Consider the following 18,519-nt stretch of genomic DNA (forward strand, 5'->3'; position numbering starts at 1 on the left):
GACGTTGTTCTGCAGCTTCGTCGTCTTCATTTTCATCTCGCTCCATTTCCGACTCTGGCGCGAACATATAAGGCTGGATGGACAAGTCTTCCGTTGTTGACATTTTGTGAATAACGAGTGAATAAAAAGTTTCTGTGCCGCTAGATAATCGTATCTCTGCTATAAAACTACAAAAATGGCCGAACGGGGTGGAGTTTAACCGAGTGTCACCTCTGCAACCTGGAGAGGGGGCAGGGTATGACGTGCATTTAAAAAGACAGTACCAAAACGAGTTGCTCTCAGATGCACATCAGAAAAGGGGTAGAAAGGGGGCCTGTGGGGCTATAATAATGATGAATTCAGACCCAAGCATTGCAGTTTTGCTTTATATAGACCACAAATAGATGATTTATATGTAAAAAGGACAGATTTAAAAGCATGATATGTCTGCTTTAAAGCTCAAAGTTCACTGCCAGGCGATATATTTTCTTCAATATAATTCCTCTTTAAAAGCCTACAACGAACGGCCGGTTTGGACTTGCCCTCTATTTCCTGCTTTAATGACGTCAGTAAAACAGTTAATTGACTAAACTCCGCCCACATGAATACGTCAGTCACCAGCTTTGGCTCAAATGGCTCTGCTAAGCTAAGCTGCTATCGAATCACAGCACACTAAACAAACTACACAATCAGAACTTGTTACGTATTTCTGAAGGAGGGACTTCACATAACAAGGAAGACATCAGCCTGTTTTGAGGACAGTGAAAACAGCGCTATACAGATAAGTAAATTGTGTGAAAAATACAGCGTTTTTTACACGTGAACACATGTTATATTGCCCACTATAAACACAATCAAAGCTTCAAAATCAGAGACAGAACGGGAGGTTTAATGGGCCATTGAACCAGCACAGGTGAAATCACAAACAGTTGCTTACAAAATATCTTACAACTCCAGTCCAGGGGCCTCATTTATAAAACTTTGCGTAGGATTTGCGTCAGAAGTGGCGTACGAAAGAAACATAGGACGCGCGTACGCACAGAAATAATCGGATTTATAAAACCGTGTGCACGCACATCCTACGCATTTTTCCCTTAATAAATCACAATCAATTCTAAATGTAGCACAGCTTTTGCGGCTTCATGACACGCCCATAGTTGTCCATAAATAGTCCGTGAAACGCCCACAAGTTAATATGCATTGATTGCGAAATCATGGCAAACACAGAGAGGAAATCAAAAAAACGTAACTTCACTCAATGTGAAGTAAAAGTTATCGTTGGCGAGGTGGAAAAGAGGAGAAAAATGTTTTTTGGAGGGCACAGTGTGGGCATTACTAATGCCAAAAAAGGCACTTGAGTGGCAAACGGTGGCAGACTCCGTAAATGCTGTAGCCTCACAACCTCGGACCGTGGCCGAAATAAAGAAATGGTCGGACATCAAAGTCGAGGCACAAAAACGTCTAGCACTCCATCGCCAGAGTGTGTCTGCCACGGGTGGCGGAAAGGGGACATTGTTCAGCGCAAATGTAATTTCTTGTTGCTTTCTGAACGGTTTAGACATACGCCATACATTGTTTTATCAAAAATAAAACACACTTAAGGCATATGCATGAATACCATAATTCCGTAGATTATGAAGATATGGTTTACTATGAAAACAACTTTCCCCAGTGGACAATTAATACATCTATCTATTTATTTATCTATCTATCTATATATCTCCTTAATTATCTATCTATCTGTCTATGTAATTGCATCTATATCTGCTCCGCCAGAATATCAGTTTTGTACATTATTTCGTTCTGTGAACTATATTCTTTATGAGGATGAATTGCACAACATGCCAATATTATTGCAGAACATATTTCACTTTTCTTTTAGCAAATATGTGTTCATTTGAATTTCTGTTGTAATTTTCGATTTCTTAATTTTTTTGTTTCACTGCTGATCGATCAAACGGGTGTTCGTGTAAGGCTGTTAATTGTAAGACTTGCTTTGTGAAGTCTTCATGTTATTTATGAGAGGCAGTGTTGTCACTTTCACGTGTTTCTTCCATCTGCCGACAGTGTCGCCATTTCTCATTTCACCCGTTTTTGTGCGTACGCCTGGGTCAGAGCTTGCGTGACGGACAGCACATTTTCCCGTCAAGTTTGCTTTTTATAAATAACAACTATTGCGTAGAGAGTGGCGTACGCCTTCTTTTGTGTGTACGCAACGTTTATAAATGAGGCCCCTGGGCTGCATTTAGGGTTTAAAAATGGGTAAAGGAAGAACGTAACTTTTAATATCATTTAAACGGATGAGTAACAAAAAAATAAACCCCTCTTACAGTTGTCATGAAGGGCAAAATTTGCTATACAGACCAAAAACTAATTTTGTACCAGGATGTAAACACATTTATTTGCGGTTTAAATCACTTCATCAGAGACATCAGAAGGTTGCCCCTCGGTTAAAGGGGTCAAATTGTCAGATTGCATGTTTTCCTTTGTTTTTAGAGTGTTAAATTATGTCTGTGAACATAAAAGATCTGTAAAGTTGCAAAAATGAAAGTTTCAAATTCAAAGAGATATTCTTTTTAAACGTGAAGCCTCATCCACGCCCACCTAAAACGGCTCGTTTAACACGCCCATGCAGTTAGACGTCATACTGGTTTGAACATTTTTATAACACAGCCCTCATATATACGCAAAGATAGAGGGTGTAACTTTCAATCATGCTGTAGTATTGTTTTTTCCGCCATGTCGAGCAGACGCTGTGTTTCGTTGCAAAACTACTTTGGTTGGCATTCCAACAGAGTAAACATTAAGAAACCAGTGGTTAGGTTTTATTTACAACACTGTTTCAGAACATTACAGCCCAAATGTTCGATTGTGTGCTGCACATTTTAAGGAGGATTACTTTCTAAACATCGCGGAGTACAACCGCTGGATGTACACAAAGGCTTCGTCTAAAAGGTGGAGCAATTGTAACTTTGCAACCACACTGACATCCTGTAAGTAGCCGATGTTTTCATATTTAATAAATTTCCTCACTGACGATTCAAAGACGAGTTTTAAGCAGAGACGCGCCTGTGTTTTAATGCATTTCCTAATGATGATCCAAACGCGAGATTTGAGAAGTGCAGATTAGTGATTGTTTGTTGTTTCTACATTCACAAATGCAAACATGGTTTATGTTTTAGTATCCTTTCCTTACCATCTGTTACGTTCTGCTCACATCGCGCTGGTAAAGTTGATAGATTAGCCATCCGTGTTTTCTGGGTCCAATTCAGGCTCGTGTTGATAAGGTAGTACTAAATATGATAGTATCTCGTGGCTTTCACTATTGTTTTGGGAGCTCATCTTCCAAAACTTGGCAAGGAGCGTCATATTTCCGATTACGTTACTGAGGTATTCGGCCAATCACAACGCACTGGATAGCTGGCCAATCAGTTCACACCCGTTGACACCGCGCTTTCTAACAACGATGAGCTTTGTACCAAATGACCTGTTTTAGATGGGCGGGACTTAGAGGTGCTAAAAAAATGTATGGTATGTGGAAAATAATGATTTTTTTAACCATAAACCACACGAACACATTGTATTACACCAAATACACAAAGTAAGTTTAAATCATTTTGTGCATATGCATAATATTTTAATATATATATATATATATATCATTACATTATACTGTAATTAGGGCTGCACGATTTGGGTAATTTTTCCCATTGCGGTTATTGATGCTAAAATTGCGATGTGCGATTGCGATTATACTAAATGGTATCATGAGTCAACTTGATGGGTTTTAAAGAATATCCACACACAGTTTAGCTAAAATGTGTATTTGTAAAACTAGAAATGTTTTCGTATTGCCACGTGATGTAGCAACAGCTCAGTGTCAGTAATCCTAAATCCAAAATACCGCCATACAACAGACATAGAGTTTTTTTTTAGCTACCAGATCACTGTAAACCTCCTCTGTATCCATCTTCGCTCTGGTATAAGTGACGAAGCACACCACACACGTGCATGCCACACGTGCATTGCCGTTTTTGTTCATTTTTCTTTCTTTTTTTTAAACAGCAAGAAAAATCATCAAACTGTTATCAGAAAGTTTGTGTTCACAAGTCCACACATTTATTTATTTAATATAATTGCAACATTTTGCTGTCATATAATTGCACAGGCTGACATTGCGATTGCGATGCGATTAATTGTGCAGCACTAACTGTAATATTTGCCTATATCACTGCACAGTAATATTGCAATTGTGTTTAGAGCTGTAGAATTTGCTTCTGTTCAGTTGTATACCCAATGCTATTTTAAAGGAACAGTATGTAGGATTGTGGCCAAAACTGGTATTGCAATCACAAAACTTGTGGCTAAAACTGGTACTGCAATCACACAACTGGTGGCCAATACACAAAATGACAACATAAACATCAGTTAAGGGGTTCCAACTCCACTTTTTAAATGACAATATCCTGGCCAGACCACTGTTGTCAGTGATATAAGTATTTGAAATAAAAATGATTTCTTAATGTCTAGTGAAATATCAGGGCCATTTTACGATTAATTGATATAAATTTCTTACATACTGTTCCTTTAATGTTGCATTGGTGTTAAGTCATTTTCATTCAATCCTAATCAAGCATTTCAATAGTTGTAATGATAGTTGTTCATTGTGTGTAAGGAGAGAGAGAGATTATAGATGAAATTAACTAATAATATCTTATAAATTTGTCAACAGAAAAAAGTGTGAAAGACCCCACCGAATTGACCATGCTTATTGGCGTATGCAAGAAGATTGTGAGTGCCTTTTCATACTCTTGGAAAAGAAGAAAAGAGTTGAAGAAAGCCCAGGCAGAGCACCATCTTCCCTTTCATCGGCTCATCACAGAAACACCAACAAGGTGGGGGTCACGCCAGATGATGATCCAGAGAAGGCCCTATCACAGGTACTGAAAGCAGACATGAAAACCAAACACCTGGTACCCACTTGGCAAGATACAGATGTCTTGGAATCTATAAGCTGGACCCTCGACCCACTGATGGAATTCACAGACGCGCTGTCTGGAGAAGATTATGTCAGTGTGTTGTACATCAAACCTATTCTCCATCTTTTCAACAACACTGTGCTTGCTGCAGTTGATGATGACACAGAGCTGACCAAGGACATGAAAAGAGTCATCCTAGAGTACTTAAACGAGAAGTACTCAAACCCAAAAACGGTTGACCTGCTGGATATGGCCTCCTTGGTCATTCATAAAGTCCAGAGTGGTAGCAGAAATTCTGTCACTGTTGAAGGTGTAACCTGCAAGTCAGAGAGCCACTCCCACACACAAGCACAGAAGCTGCAGCTGATGGTGCTGAAGCTGCTGTTTAGAGGCAATCAATGAAGGTAAAACGGAGCCTGGGAAGCTTTTTCAAAAAGGCCTCCTCAGATGGCACAGCTGCTCTCACTGACAGAGAAACCATCAAAGTGGAGCAAAAAAGTTACCTGCAGACAATTCAGGATGATTGAGAGACTGACCCACTGGACTGGTGAGGGCTGCACCAAGCTAATTTTCCAAGGGTGGCTACACTGGCCCAGAAATATCTCTGTATCCTGGCCACAAGTGCTCCTCCAGAAAGGACATTTAGCTTTGATGACAAAATTTTTACATGCCACCGGTCTCTGTTGAAGTGAGAGACTGTTGACAGGCTTGTGTTCCTGGCTTATAATCTTTAGGGCCTAACAAATGACAAATGGTGTGTATTAAACAAAATCTCAGTGAGTGCCTGATTTTAGGATTCGTTGTTGTGTTGCTTTTAAACTGAAAAGACATCAGACAGTTTTTCTGTTCTTTGCATATTTGGTGTCCTTTAAGAAAATAACTTAAACGACAATTCCACTTTTTACTGTATATAAAGGCATTACTGTAACAGTAGTATGATGTTTTGCTGCAATCAGTAACACTGATAGTGTCTCTATCCTCTGTTATGGACTGCAGCTGTAACGTGTCAGATGAGAACTGGCATTGCCGGCTAAGCTGAGGAAGGGCCATGCTTTTGTTGCTTGCTGTTCTGTGTTTTCTTTGTTTCCATGTCACGTAAAGCTGCTTTGGAACAATGAACAATTGTGAAAAGTGTATAAAGTGCTTCTGCGTTAGGTTGCAGTGGTCATGTGGTACAAGTTGTAGCTCTTAGACAACTTAGTCTTCAAGCTGTAATTATGAACTCTATGAGGACGCGAATGCTTTTTACACACTAAAATCTTGAACTGATGTTGATTACGTTATGGCGTGAACACACCTATAGTACAGATGTACAGTATTGGATATTTGCTGATTTCTAATATACCAATAATTTTCAACTCATTTTAGCCGACAACCAATGCCGATATAAGCCAGCAAAAGCTGTAACTTGTTTCATCTTCAGAGGTCCAGAGTTTTTAAGTATAATTAAATGAAAATAAAACATTGCATTCTTTGTATATATTACCATTAATAATCACAGACACCAGCTAGGCTATCACTTGCACTGATCCAGTATACTGAAACATAATCACAGACTTTTTACATACTTAAAACAACCATTGTGGTAAGTGTCTTAATATCGGTATCGGCATCAGTCATAAAAAAAAACACATATCGGTTGACCACTAGTGCACATATGAGTAAAATTGCTTATAAAGTTTAAACTGGCAACACTTTAAATATCAATACTTTTGTGATAATGAATAACTGCAATGACAGTGTGATACTGTATATATGCAATAAATGCTGTTAAATAAAAGATGTGAGGGTGTGTCATGTTGTTGAACCGGAAGCATGCAGCCATAAGCTGCTCGTAGATACATTGTAATTGTTCACAATGTAATAGGCCTTTTAGACGTGACATGGCAGTCGCAAGTGTCTAGTCCATTTTCAACCGTAGATGTGAAAAGCGGTGAGAGCGATTTGAAATCAGACTCCTCATGATTTCTCAAATAGTTATTGCGGTACTTTGATGTCATGTGCGTATTTCTTACGTTGAATGTGTGACACTACAGAAGACTATATACTAAATAAACTATGTTGTCCTGTAGCTGCCTATTTTTTATTTGTCTTACAAAAGAGATGTCAGTTTTAAAAAGTAAAGTATGCTGCTTTAAAGTGCCCATCTTATGACTGCTTTTCCACAAGTTATATAGGAGTATGAGTTCCATCAAGCATGTTTCAAAAGTTGTTTGCTCGAAATAGCTTGTAGGAAAAGATTGTTACCCATCTCTAGTAGCCTCTGTTTCAGGGCAGTTCAGATTGTGCCGTTTTGAGCTAGTCTTACATATTTATGAGCTACTGCTCCTTTGATCACGCCCCACTACTAACGTCATGTCCCCGTGCGCGTGCTCAGTGGTATCGTGATCAGTACAGACAATACTGTATTATTATTTTATATATTATTATTATTAACGGTTTATGTTGCCAACAGACAAATCATGCAGAAAAGTATCACTAATAAGTACACTACAGGAGAAGAAACTCATGACACACAATGATTCCTGAGTAAATTGTGATGTTACGTTAGCAGTCACAACAACAAACTCGTTTTCCCTGAACAATGCGAACATATTCCCATTATAAAACATTTTCAAACACATTATTTTCGCAAATTACATAAATTAAGACCCGGCGGGGGATGTATACTGCTTGTGGACCGCATGCTAATTGCTAGAAGCTAGCGGGAGGTCCGGACCGTAAAGTTATAAGGCTCGGGGGTTAGCATCGTCAGAAAAGCCGGGGCTGTAAGGCCCGGTCTCGGTGTGTCAAACTCATCATGACACACAAAGATTCCAGCGTAAATTGTGATGTAGCAGTCTGAACAATACACTCGTTTTCCCTGGACAATACTAACATATTCCCGTTATAAACATTTTCAAACGCATTATTTTCGCAAATTACAGAAATTAAGACCTGGCGGGGGATGTATACTGCTTGTGGACCGCATGCTAATTGCTAGAAGCTAGCGGGAGGTCCGGACCGTGTATATATCTATGCGGACCGTAAAGTTATTAGAGGCTCACCTCGTCAGAAAAGCCGGGGCGTAACAGTTACGGTCTCGGTTAGTTTGGCAAAAAGCTTTTAGCTCTAGCATCATAAATGTAGTATTTTGTGACAGAAGATGACAACATGCAAAATATAACGTGACTTCTTACCTTTAATGATGAAACAACGCGATCGCGAATCGAATCCAGTCTGTTTCAGATGTGTGAATGATCCATGAAAGTCCAATAAAATACATCCAATTACCATTTTTGTCCACAAATGCTTATAATCCGTGAAATATAGATACATAGTCTGTTGTTTACATCAGATTTCGCATGAAGGTCTTATCGCCTACAATCTGAGGACTGTTTGCGTCGTAACACACTGTATATAAAATACTCCGGGTTCCAATAACCACGCGTTAAAACTTTGTTTTTAAAAGTAGGTGGAAGTATAATCCATAATATCCAAATAGCGCTGTTATTTCCGTGAGACATGATAACAGCACAGAGGGTCTCATTCAAGTGACTGCTCTATGCTCTCTAGCTACCTGGTGGGTGGAGACCTGCGAGTGGGGTGGTGGGCGGGAAAATTCAAACTGAATGTGACGAAACTTTTTGTTACGACACAACGGAGCTGAGTTTTAACTCGCGCAATCTGAGACTCAAGGCAGAGGACATTCAGAAACCTGTATCTCACTCAAAACAGCATGGATGGATTTTTTTCCAAGTTTGTATGCGTGTGGGAGCATCAGAGACACAAAATAACACCCCAAAACCCAGAAAAAGTGAGTTTTTCATAATACGGGCACTTTAATTCCAAGGTAAATCTGTGTTTTGTACAGTGTGACATGCTGATATTGCTAATATTGGCATTTGGCAATACTGCAGTCTTTTATCACAAAGTTTAACCAAACTTTGAACGTTTGCTGCGGTCAGTCATTGTCCCGAGTGTAATGTACTGTTTGCTGTCAGAATCAGGTGCGTGCATCATATCGATTCCCGGTTGTTGTTGTTGTTTTTGGAACGGGTTCTAAAATGGCACTTGATACCCAACCCTAATTGCGCTGCCTTCAAATTGCCTATCTTGACCTACATTTTTTATATTGCCATTGGTTTAATGGGTTGACAGGTTAAAATATTAATGCAACAGTTTACATTTGCAATTTCAAATATTTTTTAATTTAAATAACTCGTCCAGACTCAACTTGAATTTGGTTGTTAGGGACAGACTTGTCTGGGACCCAACACTAGAGAATACAAAATTGTTTGCAATGGCAACTGTTCCAAATGTCTGAACACACACACTGCTGTCCAGAAAAAAAAATGTATGAACTGCAATTGGCCTCTGTGTGCTAAATGAAGTAATGGATTGTAGAGAAAGCCTTACTATGATTCTGTAATGGGTACTTACCGCAAGCACTTAAAAGTTATCAACACACTGGTTACCATATTAACTTCATATGAATTTTATATGAATATAATACCAGTAACTAAAGAAAGAAGAACTGGACCACAGACAACAAAACAATGAAACCCAGTAAAAGCAATTGTATAGACCAGTTCAAAAGATGTAAACAACACTGGTCCAGAAGCACTTCCTGTTTCCGGTTTTTAACACTAGATAAATGTTGGGATAAAATAAACTAACAGAACATATAAACCTGAATTAACTGAAGTTAAACAAACATCTTAAAGATAATAATATATGTAAAATAAAAAAAATAACTGTCACAAACTGTAACAGGAAGTGTTTCTGGACCAGTGTTGTTTACATCATTTGAACTGGTCTATAAATGGACATGAAGAGTGGAAACAGTACACATTGTACACACACTGGGGAAAAGCAGCTCCAAAATAATCATGTTATCGTGATAAATCAACATTCTGACATTGTGAGAAATGCCATCCACCAGTGATGGCTTGTGATTGCTCATCCGAGAGGCGCAAATTCAAAATATGTATTCGGAGTGTCATGTGTATTGCTTCTGTTTTCAAAATGTGTGCTGTTGCGCCATGTGAACCATGTGCATCACGTGTTTTGTCAAAATAAGTGCCTGCTGCCAGGCCCGGATTGGCCATAGGGAGAACCGGGAGGATTCCCTGTGGGCCGGTCTGTTTTTTTTTTGGCAGTTTATTGGAAAAGTATCAAAAGTATGTTCCATTATGTGTTCTTTTTTTAACACAATGTAGGCCTACCTTAGCCTACGTTATTTGGCAATAGACATGATCTAAGTACCAAAAAATAAAATACAGATTTTTTCCATTTGTTTCCAATGCATACTTGATAAATCTTGCTTATGTATTGTATATCAGGGGTATAAAATAGAAATATAGAGGAAAACACATTTGTTTCCTTAAGTTTTTGAATAAGTTTACTTGAGTAATATTAAAATGTCTTATGGTAGGGCTGCACGATTATGACACAAAATAAACTTCAGTATTTTTAACGTTTTCTATTTATTCATCCACCGACACCATTCGCTCCAATTCGAGCTCAAAAACAACAACCGCCTCACCGCCCGGGCTTCATAATAAGAGACCCCTTTTAGCTTCGGTAAACAGTCATGTGAAATATTAAACAATATTTAGTATAGAGCTATAATGTACATAAACACATTACACATTTTTATTGTCTTAAACTTAAAGGTGTAGCGGAGGATTTTCTTGAATTTTAGAAAAGAACCGCCTTCTGCACTTTAAAAAAAATGCAATTGCACAACACTCCTGATTGACAACTAGGAGGACCAATTGTCTTGATGATCCACCCGGAAAAAGAAAATCCTCCGCAATACCTCTAAGGGCGCACTCACACTATCCAAACCAAACCGTGCTCGGCCGCGTTTGACCCCCAAAGCCTGGTTTGTTTGACTAGTGTGGTCGCTCTGTTCCGTGCCCGGGCGCGGATTGGTTAATCGCGCGGCGGCCGGGTTGCAGAGGTGGGCCGGAGCGCGGTTCACTTGGGCTCAGGCGCGGAAGGCTGTGGTGTGAGAGTAATCAATTCAAAAGGTGAAGAAGTCAGTTGCACGACCACTCACATTCATCTGCCTCCGTAAAAACCTTTTGATGCGAGCAGTGGGTTTACGTGAATTTCCGAGCTGCACACGTGACAGATCAACTAAGCAACATGATGACATGTGAGAGGGCTGTCTGTAATCGTGCACCAAACGACTTCGAATAAAAAAACACAGACTTATCATTTCGGTGGGTTCCAGTGTTAAGAGAGAGCGCTTTACTTCCTGCTTTTTTCAAAACAATCGCATCTTAAGGACGAAAGCGCGCCCAGACTCGGATCGATAAAAAGTACAGTGTGAGTGCGTGCACCTGGGGGAGTAGGGAGGGGTGACAATCGCGCTGGGGCATGGTTTGGTTTGGATAATGTGAGTGCGCCCTAACACTGCAGACTTATACTACTGAGGGTTGAATGATATAATTTTAATAGTCAGTTGTGAACTAAAGTGGGCCGGTTTAAGGCATGAAACTCCAGGGCTGAAAATGAGTACCACTCGGGCACTGCCTGCTGCACACGCGTCAAAACTATTTATGATAAAGAGACGCTCACGTTCACAAAATATGCACAAGACACTCCCTTAACAGTAAACTCTGATTACGCATAAGATTATGCGAGTATCTGGCAAATGTGAGCGTCTCTTTAAACAAACCCTTTAGACGCGTCTGCAGCGGGCACTCATTTTGACAAGACATGTGATGCACATAGGATCTCTCAAAGCGCAGAACACATATTTTGAAATGACGAACCACACATATGACTGGCTACATACATGTTGTGACGAGCTTTGCATCGAGCGCCCTAGAGAAAAAAAAAGTGAGGGCCGCCACTGCCAGACAATGCTTTAGTCATGCTGGTTGTATAGCTTAACCTGCTTTCTTCAAAAGTACTTTGTTATAAAAGACTCCTTGCAATAGACTAATACATTAATCTAATTTCAGACTCACTGTGATTTCCTGCAGAAATTCTGATGTCTTCTGATGTTTCATGAACATGTTGACACATGACTCATGTAGTTCTTTCTCATCATCTCCGTGTCTCTTTATGGGTCTGCGTGCTAAACACACACAAAAAGAATATTACAGTCTGACTAACGTGTATATGAATAATAAAGATGAAATAGATGAATAAACAGTGCTAATAATGACATGTACATGAGTGACAGATGACTGCGCTATGTTCTGTGTAAGTGTTCGTCTTTAAACACCGAATAACAAAGTTGATGAATGAACAGAGCTGATGACATGTACATGAGTGACAGATGACTGCGCTGGGTTGTGTCTAAGTGTTCGTCTTTAAACACTAAATAATAAAGATGATTAATAAACATCATGAATAATAATGACATGTACATTAATGATATAAGACACAGACAGTTTGTCTTAACTTACCCAAAAGGGATCTGACAGTCTCGATGTTTGATGACGGTAAAGTGTTTGAAGTCGGGCTGAACATTCTGTAACAATTAAACCTCAATCTATGTGAGATCTCATATGAGAATAATTCACCTACGAAATTATCACATTTGAAGACAAATCAAATCACAATCACTCATGAAAGAATTCGCGCGTTCCCAGTCAGACCACAGCCAATCGTCTTCTTTTTCTTCTTCTCCTGGAGTTTGATGGAGGTTGATAAGACAACTTCTTGAGTTTTACCGCCACCAACTGCACAGGAAGGTAAAGCATTAAAAAAATTGGGGAAAATAAACAAAAAGGAAATATTGTGTAATAAATTTCTTTGAATTCTATTTTCCAATCTTGTTATTTTAGGATTATTAAATACTTCTTTGTATTTCTGTCTGTTCTTTTATAAATTTAACAGGGTTAAATTGATTGAGCCTATTTTAAAATGTTTAATATAAAAATTACTTATTAAATGTAATACTTCCTACATGCTCTCAGCTTTATCATAAGATAAACATAATCCTCTTGGTGTTTACCTATGTTTAACCATTTGTTTTAGCAATCACAGATACATAAACACCTATACACAAATGCGACATAAAAGGAAAGAAGAAAAATAAGAATAACAATACATAAAATACTGGGATAGAGATTAATTAAATCCATAATTTGATGAGTTTTAATAGTGATTATTATTAATTAAATTTCTGTGTTGTTTGGTGAAGAAAAATTGATTATAACTACACTAAGTATTGAAATATTAGTAGAGCATCAATACGATTTCCAGTAATCATAGCATAAATATTTTTAGGTGTAATGGGCCATCACGACCGGCACCTCCAGATAAGGCTCCCCTAATCTGGGTATGATCCCAGTGGATGACTGTTCATCCGAGGTGGACATTACTTGAGTATTTTAAGTACATTTTCAGAGCATCTCTGCTTTATCAGAGTGTTTGTCTTGGGAAAAAAATTTACTTTACTAAAAAATGTTCACTACATTCTAAAGCATAGAATCATACTTTGTATTTCCTTTATATTGCATATTCAAATTGATTTAATAACTAATTACATAAAAATTGTGTACTTTTACTTTTCTTAGTAAAAGTACAAAAGTATACTTTTAATTAAGTAAAAAATACTAGATTAATGTACTTAAATATTAAATATAAACCCAAAACTTGAAATTATGAATTGTAGTGGAATAAAAATTATGATAATATGCTTTGGAAGGTATGTTTTCAAAAGAAAAACACTGATAAAATGTAAATACTTAAACATTTAATTTTATGTATAAAAGTAGTGTCCACCTATGACAATTAATGAGTTAAACCAGAATTGTAGTTGAGTATTATTTCCTGTCAGTAAAACCTGTTCTTCTTTTACTAACCTGTTTTGAAAATTATACAGATGTCTGACTTTTGTTTTCCTGTCCCATAATTTTTTCCAACTTGTATTTATGATTTCGCTAATCTTCCCTTTACTACTGCTTTCCTGAATATAATGTGAACTTTAACATTCATGTTTATTCACTATTTTATCTATTACCTTTTTTGACATTTGCACGTATAATAAGCTAAATTGAGGATAATTACTGGTCCATTTTTGAGTTTTAACTTTGATCCTTTGAATATACTGCTGCCACTGTCCTGATATAGGATCATTTTAATAATCTGTAAACATATATGCATAGGCTTTACTCATCGCTTATATTGAGAAGGATCTGAAATCACCATATTCTTAATGGCCGTGCTTGTACTGCTTCAAATATTTAGAGCAAGGAAAAAGATGTAGACTCATATCTTTAATCCAATACTGATTTGATCAGCACTATCTATCTGTTGTAATGACAAGCTTCCCACCGATATGATCCTGTTTGACATCTAAATTAAGACACAAGCACTGATAAGGTAAAGGGCCCTATTGTTTTTCTACAGATAATTAAAGGTGCAGTGTGTAAATTTTAGGAGGATCTATAAACATGCAATACAAGTTAGCAGTGTTCCATCGAGTCCATTCCTATAGTTTTGGATTATCACAAAAAATAAGATTTGTGTTACACGTTTTGTCCAAGATGATAATCTAAACAGATGAACACAACTTGTTTTGAATTTTTACAGTCTAATTGAAATGACTAGAAATATAAAGCTAACCTTAGGCTACAATCGATCTACACCACAGACTCTTGACATCAACGTCATCAAAACCAAGCTTCCGACAGCTCTTTCAAACTTTATTTAACACATTTAAAAACATCTTCCCTGATGAGGAAATGCCCCCCCCCCCCCCAAAAAAAAAACATTGACTTTGGGGAAACAGAACCAGACATGCTAACTTGCTTCAGATTTTACCTCACAAAATGTTATCCCTGCAGCACTCTATGGGGCGGTTTCCCAGACAGGGATTAGACTAGTTCTAGACTAAAATACATTTAAGAGCTGTCCAAACTGAAAATAACTTGCACTGACATACAGTATCTTAAAATGAGTGCCCTTTGGGTGCACAAAAGTAATGTTTTTAGTAAGGCATGTTGGTTAAAACTAGTTTCATAATTAAACTAAGGCCTTGTCCTGGCTTGTAATCTCTGTCCAGGAAACAACCCCTATAGCTTGGTCATGGACAAACCCAACAGTATGCTGGGTTGTTGTTACCCAACTATCTTGTTGCGTGATTCATTGAAATACTTCCATGAATTTAGTGCTTGAAAGAGAATCTAACTATGTCCATGCCTTTTTAGTGCTAATATTTCACTGTGCCTAAATCCTGACAGCAGTTTTTTTTTCAAAAATATTAATTTGGAAATAAATAATAAAAGATGTAAATAAATAAAAAAACAAATGTATTCAATGTCCTAGTGTTTGTATTTCACACTGTAGGCACTGTGTTAGTCAATTCACAGGAATTTAAACTTATACAGTACTACAGATAACTCGGCTTTAAAAAAACAGACCAAAGATCACTTGATTTCACCTGCAGTAAACAGAGCAAAGATCAAGCACATTACACAAGCGCAAAGTAGGTAATTTTCCTCAAATCAGAAAAATTCAACCAAGATTCAACCACTTTGGCCTATCCAATACTGGCCATACCTTAAGAAAATACCACAAGCAGTAGCCCTGTTTTCATCTTGTTAACATGTAAATACATGCAAATAGTAATTCTGTTTTAGGCCCTTATATGGAAACAAGAGGCCCACACAAAAGCTTACCTTTAAGAACGACAATGACTTTAAAGCAAACCCAAATTAACATCATTTGCACATGTTGAACCATTTGATGACATATCATTATTGTCAGACATCATAATCTTAAACTTCAATTAATCTGCAATCACATAATTGTTTTACAGACAACGTGAATGTGTACTTTATTTCTGTGTAATATGTTTCAATGAAATCATGTTCCGTAATTGTAGAAAGGGTGAAAAATATCCTAGACAGATTTTATCATAACATTGGTAAATTTTACAAACGGTACATTTGTCTCTTTCAGTTGCTGAAAGAAACACGTTCTTCCAAACCACCCAAAATCTCAAGTGTATAAACCAGCAGATTCTTTATAAACTCAACTCATTACTAAAGTTTAAATAAATCATTTCTTGAAGGTCACTGAGATGTGCTACTATTTGTAGTGATAATCAACTCATAATAGGTACATAAATTAATTAAACTTAAAATTTGCCCGAGATGTGTTCATCTTTTATGGGTTTAACATTTGCATTTGTAATGTTTTGCATGTGCAAATGTGACTTTAAAATGCAAAAACTGAAATATTGCACCTGAGCACAGAAGAAGACTTCTGCAGATGGCATTGAGCTGTTGTTAATATCAAAAAGTGACTGTTTTGCCTTTTCAAAATCATTTATTCGCACATCTTCATCATTCCAGTGTATGAATTCAATCACATAAACAATCAACAGCAACATTATGGCACAACATCTCAATCACACATCTGTAAACAAGATACAAACGCTTTTAGTTACAAGATAGAAAACAAAATTACATAGAAAAATATCTTGTATATTATTTCATAAAGGCTGTCGTTGTCATACACATAAGGTCATTAAAATTTTATTTAAAAAGAGGCTGAACTTATATCGGCCACACTGAGCAAAGGCTTTTGGTTGTAAGACAGAAACACTCAAAACTGTCCGGGGACGGACTGGTATCAGTGTTCACTGGCAGTATTGTTTGGCAGCTATTGGCTTTAAATCGGTGATCAGGTGGCAATTCTTGAAGTGCGTGGCAGGCACAGGCGTTGGTGGGCAACATGAGCGAGTACCAATAAAAGCATCTCTGATGTACTGCTAAGTGCCACTATGAATGGTGCCTGGGACGCGTAGTCTGCCTCGGCCCGGTGGAACGACAACTGCATGACTGCCAACGCCAGGAGACTGTTCTGCACGCCCACCTCGATACTGACGGTTTTCCTCTGGGGTGACAACAGCCCTGCCAGCCGTGCCATCCCGAAACCAACCAGCAACCCAAAGACAGGCACAGTTACGCCCACAGCCACGATTTCAGATCGTACATTTGCCAAAATAGAGGACCCCATCTGATAGGCCATGAAGATTCCTCCTATAATCAGCACAAAGCTGAAGGGACGGATGAGGGACAACAGGACACTGGTGACCGTGGGCAAACGGAGCTTCACCAGCATTCCCAGCGAGATTGGAATGGCAATGAAAAGCAGCGTGCCAAGAATCTTGACGAAGGGCACGTGAAGAGCAGCATGAACCCCCAATACCCATCCGTAAAACGCTGAGGACAATGGCATCGCTGCAGCCGCAACCACGGTGGACGTCAGTGTCATGCAGATGGCCAGTGTGACATCTCCACCCAGCAGCAGACTGTAGAGGTATCCTCCACCACCGCCAGGAGCTGAGCATGTGATAATCAGACCCAGTGACAGCGCTTTGGGAAGGGACACCACGCGGGACAGGCCGTAGGCATATAGTGGCATTATAAAGAACTGTCCTACCACACCCAGCAGCAGCGGGACTGGTCTCTTGATCAGACTCAAAAGAACATCCACGTCCACTTTGCAGCCAAACGCACACTTATTGATGAAGATGAGCGGCAGCAGGGCAAACAGAACCGGGTTCTCTGAGAAGTGGGACAGCCCCCCGGTCTCCAGGAGCCGGGTGGCTGGGTCATCACCGCCTGCTGCCACCCTTATGGAGTAGTCGGCCCGCTCCTCAATCAAAACTGGATCGGAATCCCGGTCCAGACCCAGGAGCTGAATAAGTAACGGGGCTGTTCCGGGTAGCCCAGACCGGATGCTGATGATGTAGCTGCTTACGTTTCCAGTACAGTCGCTTTCACTCACGTTGAGGATGGAGATCACATCTGGGTCCAGGGATCTCACCTGAACTGTCTGTTTTAGGCTCTCTCGACCTTTCCGCACTCCAGAGCTGCGGTAACTGCTGGAGATAACGATAACGCCACGTTTGTTTTGGGGGAACTCAAACTCCTTTGAGGAGTCGTCGCCGATGTGCAGGTACTGGACTGGGTTGACCTTCTGACTGGGTTTATCTGAATCTTCTCCTCGAGTAAACAACAGCAGACAGCTCAACACGAGCAGTGTCTTCATGTCTCCACCAGTCACAGCTTTACAGAGACCCAGACACACCTAACAAAGTCATTCGATAATTACAAATCTCAGGCATACGATCAAATCATCACAGTTCTTCATATGTTCCTCTAATGTGCTCATAAAGCTGTGACTCACTTCTGTAATAATAATAATATCATGACGGTTTATACCGGAACTTACTCATTGCTCACTCGATGAACACACGCATAAACATCCAGTCCGAGCAGTTCATATATTTTAATTTAAGCGTATAACGATTAATACTTCTCATGATTCTCGTCTTCAGTCTCTTTATTTTGGTCTCGTCATCTCTGCTCGTCAATCCGGTCTAAGCAGCTCGAGCGGTTACTATGGGCGACTCCCATTGAAATGCGATACGTAAGAATGACAGTTGAACAAGCAACAGGGATTTCAAAATGGGAGGAGCTTACTTGAGGACGCTGTTCAGCTTAAATCGCTCTATCTAAAATCATCTGTTTAATTTTAGAAACATATACTTTTAAATAAACCATTATTGGGGTGTATTTACATTTTTACTCCAGAT

General features: G+C 38.9%; 2 protein-coding genes across 5 annotated transcripts in view; both read right to left on the minus strand.

The window, feature by feature from the left end:
• The window catches only part of LOC135788075 (Fanconi anemia group A protein), a 59,350-nt gene extending 46,766 nt beyond the window's left edge, over positions 1 to 12,584 (minus strand). Inside the window, exons 1-3 of one of the 3 annotated variants that reach the window (XM_073813411.1) lie at positions 12,368 to 12,538; positions 12,227 to 12,278; positions 11,924 to 12,033 (exon numbers count right to left, since the gene is read on the minus strand). In XM_073813411.1, the coding sequence (XP_073669512.1) occupies positions 11,924 to 11,971 (48 nt within the window). In that variant the 5' untranslated portion in view covers positions 11,972 to 12,033; positions 12,227 to 12,278; positions 12,368 to 12,538. Of the gene's footprint in view, positions 1 to 11,923; positions 12,034 to 12,220; positions 12,279 to 12,367 lie in introns of all 3 variants that reach the window. The other 2 variants (XM_073813410.1, XM_065291158.2) reach the window with 2 other exon arrangements.
• A 2,635-nt stretch (positions 12,585 to 15,219) lies between these two features.
• slc10a3 (solute carrier family 10 member 3) lies at positions 15,220 to 18,367 on the minus strand. Of its 2 annotated transcripts, none has more exons than XM_065297970.2 (2): positions 18,240 to 18,367; positions 15,220 to 18,011 (listed from the first exon to the last, which is right to left on the minus strand). In XM_065297970.2, exon 2 carries the CDS (start codon positions 17,970 to 17,972, stop codon positions 16,599 to 16,601), a length of 1,374 nt encoding a protein of 457 aa, XP_065154042.2. In that variant the 5' UTR covers positions 17,973 to 18,011; positions 18,240 to 18,367; the 3' UTR covers positions 15,220 to 16,598. The 2 variants fall into 2 exon arrangements, with proteins under 2 accessions (XP_065154042.2, XP_065154041.2); XM_065297969.2 differs by having other exon boundaries at positions 18,156 to 18,360.
• Positions 18,368 to 18,519: the final 152 nt, after the last annotated feature.

Source organism: Paramisgurnus dabryanus, chromosome 23 (assembly GCF_030506205.2).
Source record: "Paramisgurnus dabryanus chromosome 23, PD_genome_1.1, whole genome shotgun sequence".
Lineage (NCBI taxonomy): Eukaryota > Metazoa > Chordata > Actinopteri > Cypriniformes > Cobitidae > Paramisgurnus > Paramisgurnus dabryanus.

Excerpts from the sequence above, each read along its gene's own strand:
- slc10a3 (XM_065297970.2), bottom strand. The coding sequence starts at position 17,972 with ATGAAGACACTGCTCGTGTTGAGCTGTCTGCTGTTGTTTACTCGAGGA.